The 15,821-nt window shown below is 44.2% G+C and overlaps 1 protein-coding gene across 1 annotated transcript in view; it reads left to right on the plus strand.

Annotated features, from left to right (window-relative positions):
• LOC104164070 (synapsin-3-like) overlaps positions 1-14,189 on the plus strand; it is a gene marked incomplete at its 3' end in the record, with an annotated part of 39,308 nt that extends 25,119 nt beyond the window's left edge. Inside the window, exons 3-4 of the mRNA XM_009703289.1 lie at positions 767-858; positions 14,033-14,189. Coding sequence (XP_009701591.1) covers positions 767-858; positions 14,033-14,189 — 249 coding nt within the window. The remainder of the gene's footprint in view (positions 1-766; positions 859-14,032) is intronic.
• Between the last annotated feature and the right edge of the window lie 1,632 nt (positions 14,190-15,821).

The raw sequence follows: 15,821 nt of genomic DNA on the forward strand, positions 1-15,821 counted from the left end.
GTGGCCACAAGAGGATTATCACACCTCCTGCCCAGTTAATCGCTCTGATTTGTGTCTTAACCTTCACTGACACCCACTGCAGTCATAATTGCCCCCGTGCACATTGCCTTTTTCTCCTCCATAGCTTAAATATTCCTTACCAACCTTTCCAAGTCACACCGCTTTTAAAATACAAAGTGTTTTAATAATTGAGTAGTAGTGTTAATAGCCCACCCAGCTTTGCTAACCCTTTAATAGTTAAAAGCTTAATAAGTAAAGGCATCAAGTGGGTTTCTCTGCTTATCACCTTCCTGCAGCATAATAAGGCTTTTTAGCTATTTAGCTGTTTAGGCTTAAATCTTTTGTATTAGGTTTATAGCTGGCCAGTGGCACAGCAGCCGACTCAGACATAATTCTAAATGGATGTTTCCAAGTGGAAACTGGGAATTTGAATTCAAATGACCTTACCTCTTTTTATTATTATTCTTCTTTCCTGTATGCATTTTTCAGCTTGCTCGTTCTTAATTCCTTCAGTACTTATTACTGCAATAAACCTAATCCTGTATACTTGTACACCCCAAGTGTGGGAGCCGTAAATACTTCTGCAGTCTCTAGAGGGCAAATCAGCTGTAATTGGATCTCCCATTTCCTCATGGAAAATAAAATTTAAAAAAAAAAAGAAAAAAAAAAAAGCAGGAAAGGCACATTCCAACTGAAGACAATTCAGCGTCTGTGTTTGTGTCTCTGCTGCCCTCGAGTAACGCTCTGTCCTTTTGCTCCGCTCCAGGCTGAGTTCTCCGAGCTGAACCTGGCTGCCTACGTCACGGGCGGTTGCATGGTGGACATGCAGGTCATGAGGAACGGCACCAAGGTGGTAAGGTGAGGAGCACCAGTTTGTCTGGAAAAATCGAGATTTCTGGAGCAATATTGGGGCAAGCAGGATGACCTCAGGCTCTGACCGGTATCTGAACAAGGGCAGCGCTGTTCTGATGACTTGAAGGTTTCCTGGAAGCGGTGGAAAGACTGACAAAAACTGGTGGTTTTGTATCAGGTCTCAGTTGCACATTATGCCATACAGTCATTGTTTCCAGTCTAGACCCTTCATGCAACCACAAATGCCTCCGTTTCAGGTTCTTTTTAGCCTCAGGACTCCCAATAAAAGGGGCGATGGATCTTCCTTTCCCTTGATTTTTCTCTCCTTCTGTGTCAACTAACCTCCACTGTAAACAGTGACTTGCATTCATTAGCCTATGTTCAGTCCTGATCCTGGTGGACTACTCTTGCAATACCCACAAAGCCTTTCAATGATCCTGATCCTTGCGGCCTGATTTGCTCCTGAAATATCACCTTCTTTGCCAGAGATTCCCAAGGCTCCAACCTTGCCCTGCGGTATATCTCAGAGGTAGTACCATATCTCTGATGGGAATTTCTGTCCCTACTAGCATTGCTTCATAATCGCAGTCACTGCAAGGAGACTTTTCCTGAGCAACGCTTCCCTAATCACGCACCCAACTCACTTTCTAACAGCATTGCTCCCCTTCTTTCTGCCACTAGAGTGCCTGCAATTGAGAGTTAATGTTGGATGCATTCTTACTGGTGCTATATAAACAGCAATATGTAAGCTGTCACATCTGTGTATGATGGATAAACACCTCTCTTTACATAGCCCTGGTATCACCTTTCACCCTTTTTTTCCCAAGCCTACATCTTTAAGAGTTTCTGCCATTACAACTTCTAACTCTACATTTCATCTTTGATACAATAGCTTTTCTTTTTGTTCATGTTGAAATCTCATTGCTATTCCCAATCCATTTTTCTAGCCAACCTACTTCTTTTTGTACAATTCTTTTGCACTTTTTGGTGTATACAGCATCTCCGAGTTTGATACTGTTCACACATTTAATCAATGCTTTTTTCTGTTTGATTCTAGTTCAGAAATAGAGACAGATAATACAGCAGGCAGGGATGTTTTTGAAAGGGAATATTAGAACAGCTGAAAAATGGTGATTCTGAGCTTGCTGGCCTCAGTTTAATTTCTCAAGATGTCATTTCCAGTCCAAACAGTGCAAAGCAACACTTGTCACTGTCAATTAGCTATGACTGTGGTCCATCAATTCATTTCAGGTCTTGATAGCTCTTAATACATCCACAAGTCTCCATTCGTTCTTTGGTACAATTTCACGAGCCTTTGCTAAAAACTTTTAAGGTTGAGTCTGTTATATCCATTTGCTTTCTCTCATCCCACAAATGTCTGTTTCTCAGTGAAACAAAGCGTATGTCCTGTGAACCAGCCACTGGAGCATCCATCAGACGGTCCGCCGTGCTAATGCGCTCTTGTGTTCGCCTGCTCATGATGCTGGAAGGTTTCCCAAGAACCATTTCCTAGGTTGATCACATCTTCATTTTCCTGCCCGTGCCTTTCCTCCCAAAGCCACTCATACATCTGGCAGAAAGATCATGAGCTATTAAACTGAAACTGAAGACAAAATTTATTTCACAAGAGTGTCTGGGGCATGGTGTTCATGTTTCTGCTTGCAGTAAATATACAGGTATGACAGCTAGCCTTTTTGTGTGGATATTTATATATGAAAAGGCATGTTTTTATGAACGGTATTAGTTCAGCTTTTTTGTTTTCATCTATGCATGTTTAAGGACACATGCATTTGTGTGGTGGGAAGTGGCTTTGGCAAATACATACTTGTCTGGATACCCACTTTATATGGCATGTGTTGTCCATGGTTTGTTATACTCCTTACAAGCGTTTATTTACAGCCTGTGGTGATGTGCCCCTATCCCTACCAGCTCAGCGAGTTTAAGAGCTCAGGCCAGCCCACTTCCACAGCCACTCCTACCAACAGACGTTACAGAAATAAAAACTCTTCTTTGGTTTAGAAGGTGAATTACAGAGCATACTGCTACTGAGCTGTGCGGAGGCCCCTCAGACCCTCCACCTGGGTGCAACTTGCTTCCCACTCCCTCCAAGTCCCCTCATCTTGCCCGCATCCATGTCCTGCCTGGCCACAGACACCCTCGGGGTGCCCAGCCACGTGTGACAGCTTCAACTCACACGTGTGTGCACCAGCCCTGATGATGATGACATCTTTTTTCCATCACTTATTAAGCCTCTGTTAATCATTAAGCAAAATATTCAGTCACAAGTCAGAATGTTTCTCGATGGTGAGGTATAATACTCATCATGGGTTTTGAATACCCGAAGTCCTTGGAAATCCACTGACAAGTTACAGGAAGGAAATAGGACAGTATCTTGCTAAAACAGGCACATTTGGGATTCCCCCCTTGCAGGAGCCACTCCTCTTCAAAGTAAAGGCAGCAGAGCATGGCAGTTTAGTCAAAAGACAGTGAATATACTAGAGAGTAGTGGATTTTAAATCAATGCAATAAAAACTGTTTATAACAACAACCACAATAATAGTAATAGTAATAATAATAAAGCAAGCACTGGGCTATTCCTTCCAGTTTGAAATCATGGTAACTTATAAACTATCTAACAATCTATTATCCTATTAAATTCTGTCATTTTGCAGCAGATCTCCTAGTTCTTTCTTCAAACTGGGGACATCCTATTGAAGGTTTAAATCAAAGCTCTGTCTTCCCTGATCCCTTCATCCTTTCTGACACCTTGGAGTAAAGGCATTCTTTTAGACCCTATGCCAACTGATTTGAACTGCGTCAGGAAAGAATTGTGGTTCTTTTACCTGGAAGATAAATCCCCTAACAAGAAGGTATAACAGTCCTTGAAGCCCTACACTTACCACTTGCCTCAGGCAAATTTTTTTAAAAAGGGAGCTTTAGAAGCATTATTGTCAATTAAAGAGAGCAAGGAACTGGAAGTATACAGACCTCCACGACTACTAGCTTGTGTAGCTTGAAACAAGTAGCTACAAGTATGTTAGCAAACATCATAACCAAAGCCAGGCATTATTTTGCTTGCCTGATCTTTAAAAAAAGTGTGGCTCCTAGAATATAATTTTACAGTAACAAAATTCTGGGTCTTCGCCTCCTCTTTTTTAGCTACTAAGTCCTGCACATCTGTAGGATGGGGTGAAGGATTTGATAGTCTCAGTGAAATGTGCTACTGGAGAGAGAGACTACCTATCATCTAACAAATCTAAAAAACTGCATGTGTTTTTTCTGTGCCAGTTCCACTGTGGTATGCGACGGCTCCATCGGCCTATTCAGCACATTTTCTTCAGACTTAGAAGAAAAAGAACTGGCCATGGAGTATCTCGTGCAGTCTCTCACAAGCACTTTCCTATGTCAGTGCCCTGTAACACGTGCCCTGACTGAGGACAGTGCAGGGGGATGAGGTGGGCACCGGGAGCAGCACTGGGCTCAGCCAGGGTCGGTGGGATGGAATCTCCCACACTGTGGTCCTTGTTCCCCCAACACTTCTTTGGGTAAAATTGGCACCAGAGCTTCCCCAGTGAAAAGTTAAATATGGGAAGCAGGAGGTGGCACTTACTCATCCCAAAGAATCCCTCACCAACTTAGACACAGCAACCCCTTCAACAGAAATGGAGTCATTTCTGGGTGCCATGGCTGGACTACTAAGCGGTGTGAAAAAAAAAGCGTGGGCTGATGCCTGCCTTTAAAACACTTGGGTGCATTCTTCATCCTCCTTCCAGTGCATGCACAACTTCCTTTTGCACAGGTCTACACACACACAGAGACAGAGCGAACTGTCTGGAGTCTAATTTACCTTAGAAAGCTCTTGGGCTATGTCACCTGTACTGGGCTTAGATGTAAGGAATGGGATTTTCATTTTTCACTTGTCTTCATTTCTCTGAAAGGTCCTTCATACCAATGTTTCCACAGTGCAAAGAGGCCGTCAGTGCTGGCACTGCACCGACTTTGAGGTGCATTTATGCTTCCAGGATATTATAAAAGTGTCTTAGCATAAATGAGAATTTGGGCTGTCTTTGCTTCTGACAACACCACTTAGACTCCCAAACTATGATCTCAGCCTCTGCATTAGATTAAATGCAGTCTTGTGTTTGCCTTTTGGGCTTTACAAGCCTTCAGCTATTAATTCCAGTAGATGTGGGAATAAGGCAGGGATATGTTGAAAATCTGGACAGCTTTCTTACATGGGGAATACTTATGTCTTTGGGAGCATTTCAGACTTTTAAGGATATAAATTAATCATGCACCAGACTGCTCTCATCTCCTGTCTCCCTGTGGAGCTGGCTTTTTTGCCATTGGGGATGATCATCCAGGGGAGAAAGCACATTTTTGTGTGTCTGCATGGGACCTACCACAATGGTAGCCATAGCACTTACAGCGTGGTATGCAGACTCACTGTAATACCGCAGTGCAGACAACAGCTGATGGACCAGGAGATGCCCAGGGTCTGGAATGGGGAGGACCCTCTGTGGAGCAATGGCCCTCACAAGTGGGGAGGGGTGACAAAACTGACAGCGAAGCAAAGAGGAGCTGAGTGCCATGGACAAAGCCTTGCTGTGGGGAAGGATCTCTGCCGTGAAGAGGTGTTTAGTCCTACAGACGCTGCCTGAATTTGGCTGGTCTGTATAAGAAGGTGCATCTCTCACCCCACTCACCCTGGATGATATGCCCTTGTCACTCACAGCTGTGGTGGGGTCAGTTAATGCTCTGATTCCTCCATACAAGCCCATTCATTCCTTTAATTAACACTGACTTTCCTGATGGTTCCAGCTGATTCAGTGCTTCTCCTATGTTCTGCGCTCTGATAACAGGTTGGCAGCCTGTTGAATCGCCATCCCAAATAGACCAGGATCTGCAAGCTGCAGTACAATGATAGCATGAGGAAGCAAATCCTTTTACTTGGGAGGATCAGGGAAGAAACTGGCCAGCCCAGCAGCAGGTTGTTTTCCCACTATTCAGAGCTTGCAGACCCCAGAAGATGTGTACTGTGGCTAAAAAAGATCTGCCTGCTCCAGGATGCAAGACTCTTTAAAGTCCAATGAGGACACTGTCCTCTGCCCACCGCATTTTTTCCCATCCCAGTAGGTTCACCCACCCCACAGGGCCATTGACAAGCTGCTCCCTGAAAGAAGTGTGTGGTTTTTCTAACCTACAGAGGCCACGTTTCTCACCACACTGACGCTGCACATTTCTAGAAGATGGATATTTTCTTGTATCTCGAGGACTATTCATTCTCAAGAGTTGGTGGTTTCTTGCAGTTCTTCTATAGGGACAATATCCAAGGAGGTCATGGGAGTAGCTACTGTCCCTGGACACTGATGTAGGACATAGTGGTAGGCAGTAGGTCACTTTCCATCTTCTCGTCTTCCAGGAAGCTTCTGTCAAAGAGGAACCCTAGGCTCTGTCTAGTCCCTGCCTTTTTAAATTTAACTCTTGATCTAATTGGGGTCTATTTTAGAGTATCTTTTTCTACTTTTTTGTTGCTGCCAAACCAAAATTCTGAAAATCTCTGCAAAGATGCAGATGGGAGAAAAAATGGGAGAAACTGATTGGGAGAGCTTAGGTTTCTAGAAGCCAGATGGAAAAATATGTGAGCACACGGTTCTCCCAAGTCTTACAGAATGTGCCACATGGTATAGTACAATACGTGCAATATATTTAACACTGAGCAACACTTGGGCAATAGTTTTGTACTGATGGCATGGCAATCTGTAAATGTAATGGAGAAGTGTGTGTAACAGCATGTAAGCTTTTGAAAGTGCACTTTAGGCAAAACACCGACATGCCAAATGAGCACTTCCCTTACCGAAATACCCTGCAGGGACAATGGGCTGGGACAAGGTGTCAAACAGGGTAGACCCTGGCAGGCTGCAGTTACCCATGAAGCAATTTAACACCTCCAGTAAACATTTATAAACTGAGAAATTATTCCCTCATGGGGGATGATTTACCATCGTCTTTCACTAACATCTCCCCGCTCCTCACCTGCCTGTCCTCCTCCTCTTTTTTTGAGCAAGAGCTAAAAAAGAGAAGAAGTTGGGGTCTGCTTATTTATGTATTTATTCTCAGTTGCTTCCACCTCAGCTCCTGCTGCTAAACAGCTGCTTGGAGGCCTGCTTCTCCCTTTGGGGTTTACTGATCTCCCAGATGAATTATGTCGCCCTTCACCTCCCCAGCAGCTGGCGCCCAGCCGACGTGCAGGCAGGATGCTGACAGTTATTGGGAAAACATTTGGCGTGCAGGCAGCTGCCAGAAAGCAAAAGTCACTCTGAGCAGACCAGGATGGGGAGCATCTCAGAGACTAAACTACTCCCTGGCCCTTTTCGCATTTACAGTAATTCTTTCCAATAAGAAATGCGCTGCCAGGGCCTAGAGCACTCATTAATTAGTTAATCCTGGACTGAATGCAAGAATGATTAAAGACTGTTGTAGATTGTTTCAGTCTTGATCGGATTTTTTTTTTTTTTTCCTCCCCCAATCCTGCCTTAATTTATCTCCTTTCTACTTGGGTTTTTACTAAGGCTTCTTCCGGGGAATAGCAAACAGAGAAGTGAAGGGCCAAGTCCTGCTGCACCTGCACTGTACCAGTTAAGGTGGGTCTTCATTAACGACTATATACTGGAACAGAGTGCAGCCTCAACAAGTTTATGGGTGGCAACAAGTTGTGGGGTGGAGAGCAATAGATATGCCAGAGGGAAGAGCTGCCATTCAGAGACCTCAACAGCTGGGGAAATGGGCCAACATGAACCTCACGGAGTTCAATAAGGACAATTGCAAAGTCTTGTGGTGAGGGAGGAATAATCCCAGTACTGCTCAGGGGGGCAGCTGGAGAGAAAACAGCTCTGCACAAAAGGACCTGGGGGTCCTGTGTGCCCTTGCAGGGAAGAAGCCCTATGGCTCACTGGGTGGTATTAGCAAGTGTGTAGCTAACGAGACACTGTTCACATCTGGAGTACTGTCTTCAGCTGTGAGATTCCCAGTACAAAAAAGGCATTGAGAAACTGGAACGAGTTGCATGAAGGGCCACCAAGCTCACTGAACAGGACTAAAGGCATCCAAGGAGAGACTGAGAGATGGTTTTGTTCAGTCTGTGAGAGGAGACTGAGGGGGATCCACCTACAGCCATCAGCCATCAGGGTGTAGAGAAAATTAAGGCAGACTCTTGTTGAAGGTGTGCAGTGAAAGGAAAAGAAAAAAAAACAGCCACAAGTTGCAGCAGGTGAAATTCTAATTAAATACATTTTTTTAAAAAAATTTCCACAGTGAGGGTGGTCAAATACTGGAACAAGTATCCAGAAAGGCTAGGGGATCTGCATCCTTGGGAATATTCAGACTTTGGCTGGACAAGACCCTGATCAACCTAATGTCACTTTAAAGTTAGCCCTGCAATGAGCAGGATGTTGGGCCAGATGATTTCCAAAGATCCTCTCTGACCTAAATTACTCTATGACTTTATTCTGTGATGTTGAAAAGTATTCGGATCATCTTCTGTAAAAGCTTTGGATCACAAGCATTTTGAAGGCAAGCTGCTGTTGACAGGTGTAGTTGTTACTACTTTGAGGCATTGTCCAGGTCCACATGCTTTTCCTGGTCAAGGTTGATCACTTTACAAGTAAAATATATGGCAGACGTAGCAGACTGCCACAGTACAGTTCAGGCAGTGTGTGGCATGCGATTTTATGGCTCGTTGACCGTTGGTCTGTGGCTGAGAAGCAAACCAGAGCATCTTCCAGGGTGTCCTCGTCTGCATGTAGTGGTACTGGTCCTACTGCAACCATGATTCCTGGTTCCTGTTGCTTTAGCTACACTCATCTCCCCCACATCCCATGTTTTTTCCCCAGCCATTCCCTATCAATGTGTCTCAAAAGACCCCCGTACTCCTATCCTCCAGTCTGTTAAAGAGAGGTCATTCTTTATTCTATGTTGCTTTCTTGTTTCTCTAAACCCAGCTCTGCATTACCTTATTCATACAAGTAATCACATTCTTTGTTTCTTTGAATAACTTCAGCAGGGCTTACTTCTTCCTGTGGAAAATATGACATGAGGTTTTGACTGAAATGAGATTTTTTTCTTAGCAAATTTCCTATTTTACTATGATATCCAACACAATGTTAAATCTAACATTGTGATAGGTGAAAATGTCATAGATTTCATATCACTTTTCAGTAATGTATTAGCAATACTATTAACACCCAAGTAGAGCACAGAAAGAACTTGTTCCTGTTTGTAAATGCCATTTTCTGTTAGCTCCCAGGCACCTGAGGCACTGTGTAGTTGGAGGGATTATTGCACTTCTCAGGTAGTTGAAGCCACTTACGGCTTGCACTTGTGCCTCAGAAGCTTGCCTGAGGGTTCCATTAATTGCCAGTAATGCAAAGCTTGTTGTAGCATATTGCTTAATTATGCACTTTTCTTCCTTTCCGTGTCATGCCAAGCAGATAGGAAAGGCTTTGGAAGAGAACTTAGTCAAAATGTGTTGATCACTGAGAAGTGTCAGAAAACTGAATAAAGCCTTCTTCAATAATGGAAGGTAGACAGAACCTGAAGTGAGGATGTGCATCTTCAGTGTCCAGGGATGATCTTTTTCTATTGACAGGAAGGGTGAAGTGTCCCGTAAGACTCGCAGTCTTTAAGAAAGAGAGCAGGAGAGCCCATCCTTCTCCCACAGCATGGGCAAAAAGTTCTCTAAACCCATCCTGGTGCTAAAGTATAAAGGCAGGCTACCCTTTGGCTGCAGGTGATTATTCACAGTGGAAGGGATCATTAAAAGGTATTTTGACAACATAATCTGTTCTTGTGTGTTCTTTGTTCTTGTCCATGAAGGTCTTTGTACTTCGGCGAGAAAAGCTGAAGGACCAGGAAGCATTCCGGAGTTATGGCTATACGCAGGAATAAGAAATAGGAAATCTCTTTAAGGCATGAAATCTCCCAGCAGGATTTGCTGTCATCATCTTCTCTACCCCAAAGCAGGCTGGGGATCTGCTTTCTGCAGAGAAATGTTATTGATTATCTTTTGAGAGCTGATTCTTTTCTCATAGTTACAGAAGTTAGACACATGGTCACCAGAATAGCTACTGCTGCTCCTGAGATGTTTAACTTACATATTTAACATCAGGAATCTCTTAAATTGTTTTATACGCCCTCATTTCTGACAAAACTATTTCCAAGACAGCTAATGCTGCCACAGATTTAAGGACAGATGGGTCCAACCTAAGAAATTACATTTTGCAGCCAGATCTCTTCCTATTAGGTATTTTGGATACAGGCTTTACACTTAGGTTTGTCTCTAAAGTATAGTTTTACCACTAAGAAAGAAAAAGACTGCTAAAACACATTGGAACAAGTTGAAAAAAAGAGTTTGTTAAATGCAAATAAGCATCCTGCTCTGCAGTATCAGAGTCCAGGCTCAGGACTGGCAGCGCTAGCAGCTTCCTAGCCAGACACTCGTCATCACCCATGGGTGATTGACTCTGGTAATTGCTGGTCAATCTCAATTGCCAGGAGAAGAGGTAGGTTGAATGGCTGCAGTGTGCCTTGGCTAGCATCTGGGACAAGGAGGCAACTACTGCAAAGGGAGAAAAGCCACAGGGACCAGTGGGGTCTGCTTCATTCTGGGGGGCAGCCAGTTCAGTCGTGCACCACTCGGAGCACTGAAAGGCTCATGCCATGGGTGGCAGAGGCCATCGCTTGTGGTGACACGAGCTGAAAGGAAAGCACCTTTCGATTCTAGAGGAAAATGAAATCTCACTAGCTATTTCAATCTGAAAATAAATTTTTTCCAGTCTCCTGGATTTATTTTTTTAAAAAAAACCACAAAGGATTCTTGTACTTCTATGCCACTCCAGGATCATGTTACATGCATTTTAGTGGCCTTTATTTTTGCCAGGTAGTGCTAGGAACCAAACTCTAAATGAGAACTGAGCTCTTGGGGTCTGAGAAAGGGCTTCTGTAAAAGGGTTGTGGCCAAAGACGGGCTCCAGCTTTCTCCTGGAAGCTTCATCCATCTGGCTATCATGCTAAGGAAGATTCACAGCTTCAGGTAGGTGTCTGCCAGGAAGGGCACCACACTAACATGCAGAGCACAGCTTATTAGTGACATGTTTTAAACCTGTGGTTTACTTTTAGTACCATTTACCTATCCCATCTCCCTGTCCATTAAATGTTTGAATGGGCTCTCCTGTATTCCTTCTGTGACCAAACCCATTCCCACGACCTCTCTTTAGCAGGGTGTCTTGGTTCAGTTTTATTCAAGACCACTTGTGGTCATCTAAATGCTGGCTGGACAGATCTAGCAGAGAAGAAAGGTATATACTTCTGCTATAGCCCTCCGAGTCCTGCTAAACTCGAGTGCTTAGGACCTCAGCACAGTAGGTGCTACTGAGTTTGGCTCATGCAAAGGTTTTGGCAATGGTGTTTCAAATGTGGGACTTCTGCCTAACCTGTCTGTCTGCCAAGGATCTCAACTTTCTGACATAGGAGATGTTATTGGGTTGGGTTGAACTAGCAAAGAAAACAGTTATGCTACTAGCTATTCCAAATCCAAGGCTCACTATGTTAGCTTAAGCTTTACACTCTGGGAATGAGCAGTAGCTTGCAAAGGTAATCTTCTACCAAAAAAGCAAGAATTCTCATGTGAAGCAATTGAGCTCTTTTCTCCCCAGATCACTAGTACCCCCAGTTATTCAGTTTTCACACTACCACTCCTACCGTGACTATTTATTTCCCTTTTACTGCCCACTATCTTTCGTAGCCCCTCGCCTCACAGTTTGCCACTGGTCTCTGTTTCTCCGTTACAGACATCTTGCAGACTCTGGGGCTACTCCAGCTGATGTTTATTCGCAGCTAGTCCCAGGCCCTGCACTCCTCTGCCTTGTTCTCAGTATCCATGGGAACATCTTCATTGTCCTGCGGCTCAAAACAGCGATTCAGTGTCCACCTTCGCTTTAGAGATTCACTCCTCATCTGCTGCATGAGAGAGTGCCCTGCCTTCCTACTTGATGCAGAGTTTCAGAATAGGCTTTTCTACATTAATTCTGTATTCTTGTGTCCATCTTCTAAGTTGAGAAAATCTTCCTTTGCCAGGATCTGAAAAGACAAGAGCTTTTTTTCTAAACTTTTGGCTGGCAGAAGTAAAGCCACTGAAGGCAGTTTCCCAGCCGCCGTGTGTCCTCCCCCACAACTGGCCACGCTCGTTTGCATGCTTCCTCCCAACCACAGCACCACATCCCCACCCCGGGGTGTTGGGGAAGATGTTCAAGGACAAATACTGCCGCTTCCTCTGGGGAGACCAGAGCAACGCTCTGGACCACTACTGTGCAGCCCCGGTAAGTGCTGTTCCCTAAGTCAAGTCTGGGGAAAGACTTGAGCCGTAACAGGGACCATTTTCTTCTTCATACGCTCAGAAAGCTGAATGAAGGAGGGACACGGACACGCCTGAAGCTCCTGCCCCTCCAAGCACCACAACTGTTTAGTAACTCAGTGCCGATATCGAGTCCTGGTCCTAGGAAGCTGAATAATCCTTCCTGAGGACCTGTGCATGCCTCTGAGGTACTTTCTACATGGTACGTCCAGCAGAATGGAGCAGCCCAAGCTTTCCAAGATTTGTATTCGCTTGCCGTTTCTCAGCAGGGGGTCACTTCTTGCCTCACCCCACCGACACCAGGGAGGTCCATAAATCAGCTGCACAGTGATAGCGCAACCCTCCCAATGCTCATTATGCATCTCGCTGCTGGAGGAAAGCACCACCTTTGGTGCCAAGTACATTAGGGAACACGCCTGGGTTTAAAAATACTCCATGGGAGGGAATCACAACATTTCCAAAGCTTGGCCTCTTGCATCACAAAAGCAGAGCATGTTCCTTACCATGTCTCAGGCGATAACAAAAGCCCAGGGCCAACAAACAAAATGAACAGCTTTAAAACAACCAAGCTGCGCTGGGTTTTGTATACAGTGCTTGTTGCCACAGTCTGGCCCAGAGTCACCATCTCAGATTTCCCTGCCAGAATGATGGAAATATAAATAGGGGCTATAAACCCAAAGTATTTCCAGCTCATACATCCAAAGGATAGAAATTATAGTCTCTTAGCAAGGAAAATGTTCGAGGGTAGTGAGGTAATGGGACCTGGTTACAGAGCTCATTTCTGTGAAAAACTTCAATACAGCATGGAAATGTCCTTGATGCAACCTCTGTTAAAGTATAAAATAACCCCCTGTTTCAGTGGAAAAGCCCCTTCCATGCCTTTGAGAATGAACTGCTGAGCTTCACTTTGGGAACAGTTTCTTTCCAGCTGCTGTTTCCAGAGATTCCTGAATGGCTCTGAAGATACAGCATCAGCAAGGAGCGAAATCTGGCTATTTGAAAGATAATCTGTTGCTTGTTGGCTTACCTAGAAAGGGCCCCACTTTTCTGTGCGTTTGCTGAGAGCTGCTGCTGTTGGACCATAGGAGTCCCAGCTCTGGTCTTGCTAAATAATATTCTGGAAGTCCACGCCATGAGTCACAGCACTGGATGAGGGGCTCTGCTCATTTGATTAATTACATTACCATGCCTGCCCTTTACTTGTTGACTCATAGCCATAAGAGTCTGGGATGTGCTGCACATGTAGTAAACTGATTAAAGGGGGAATGTGTGTCAGCGTATGGATGTGTACGATAGCTTTTTGAAATCCCTCGTGATCTTCCCACCCACTAGGCATTGCTTCAATATCGAGTTCAGTCGTCAGGAAACAAACTTGCTCCCTCATCTGCGTTGCACATTGCAATGAGCTTGCCAAATATGGCCAAGCTTTTAGAAAGAAAAGAGAATCCCCCCACCAGTGAATTTATGACCCTTGGCTCCGCTTGTGGCTTGTTCCTGTGCATGCCTGAGTGACATGGAAACTGCAGCAAATCTCTTTGGCCTGTTTCTACACACTCACACTTGCAGCTATGTTGGATTTTTCCTTTTTTTTAATGACTAGAGTTTTTTGCTTGGTTTGTTACCTTCTAACGCAAGCAACCCATGACGAGAGGCTGAAAAAAAGAGCAATATGCATTAATGAAAAGGGGAAGTATGAAGAAGAAAGAGGGAGAGGCTAGAAGTGCTGCTGAGTGTTTGAAAATAAAACTTCATTCCCCTCATCTCTTCCAGGTCATTCAAGCCCGACTTTGTCCTGATCCGGCAGCATGCCTACAGCATGGCACTGGGAGAGGACTTCCGCAGCCTCATCATCGGCCTCCAGTACGGTGGTATCCACACGGTCAACTCCCTCTACTCCATCTACAACTTCTGCAGCAAGCCCTGGGTGGTAAGTGACGATCCAGCTCTACTGCACGCCAACACTGCAAAGTAGATATCTGGTACCAATAAAGCACCAAACTCGACTTCCAGTCTGTTTCATGGGAATTCATCTCTTTAGATTAAAACCACCACCTAAACAACCTTAGGAATCCAGATGGGAATTCTTGGGGCAAAAAACAACATCAACAGTGCTTCTTTATCAACCTCTAGTAATATCAGAATGTTATTTCCTCACCTTGAGTAGGATGTTTCACCTGTCCCGAACTCTGATGTGTCACAAATAGCCAACAGTACAGTTAACACCTAGATTTGTTGTTAGGCAGAGTAGATGAATAGCAATAGATTAATAATAGCGGATCAATAGAGCACATGCCTGTCCTGACCAAAACACAGTAAAACTACGTTAAAAGAAACATTAACATTCACTGGTTTAGAGGGTATCTGAACCATGCTATTTCTAGAGGGTATCTGAACCATGCTATTTCTAGCATCTTTTATTAGATGTACACTTGGGGTAGCCGGGTGTCCCAGGCTAAGACTAAGTTTATCCATTCCTTGCAGAAGTGCAACCTGCACTTGTCTCCTCTTATCTTCTCTTCCTACTTTTTCTAGGTGGTGCTTTGTTGTGTGGAAATTAGCCAAAAAGAAAGGGAAGAAAGGTAGAGAGACGATTTCTTCAACAACTAGGTCTAGGAAAAAAAGGAACACAGAATGACAAAGACCTTGGAAAGAGGCAGAAGCAAAGGGGAAAGCACGTAGACTTTTTCAGCAGTTTCAGAAGGAAATACAAGATTATCATAAAGTATTGATTCATTGAACCTGAAAGACTGCACCTTGGAAATACCTTGGGCTGAGTCAGCTCCTGGGGAGAACAGGACAATGCTTTGATATTTTGCACTGGGAACCCCCTTCACCAGTTCTTTAAATTTTGTCAAGTCCACCTGAAAATCTCAGAAAAATCTTAAAAAATATTATTATTGGCTTGTCTCGACCCCAAATCAAAGTTTGTAATAAATACCCAGACCTGTTTTATGTAAGTCAGCAGAAAGTGCAGAGACAGGAGAGCCAGAGGAGCGAGGCTGGCCATCGTGAGCCAGAGGGGCAAGGCTGGCCATCGTAGCACCTGCAGGAAGAAGTCAGATGCTGATACCATTTTGGAGTCCACATCTGGGTCTTCCAAGCAGTTTCATCCCAAAGTGCCCTCTCTGATCACTGATGCTCCCAGAATGGAAATTTCCCTGCATTGTTCTAGGTCTGAAGCCTGGAACTACAAGCTACATGGATGTGACAAGGAGATGGGACTTCCCATGCCCCCCATGGAAAACTTTTAGATATGTTTTTAGGAATTCCCTTTACTCATTGCACAAATATAGCTTGGGGTGAAACAGAATGTTTAGAGCAAGTGGTAACTATACTCTTAATTACCTAATTAAGTCTTTTTGTTGTTGTTTTTTCCTTGGAATAAATATCCTATTAGTCTTCAGTGTGTTGACTGGTAGTTCAAATCCAGCTGAGGTCTATAATGACTCAGACTTTTATTTCCATGACTATGCAGTGTTGGATTTAACTAATTTCTTACCAAAAAGGTACCAGTATAATAGACATAGTCTTCTGAGTTTTCACCTCTTTTACGACATTG

This window comes from Cariama cristata, unplaced genomic scaffold (assembly GCF_000690535.1).
Source record: "Cariama cristata isolate BGI_N322 unplaced genomic scaffold, ASM69053v1 scaffold1387, whole genome shotgun sequence".
NCBI lineage: Eukaryota > Metazoa > Chordata > Aves > Cariamiformes > Cariamidae > Cariama > Cariama cristata.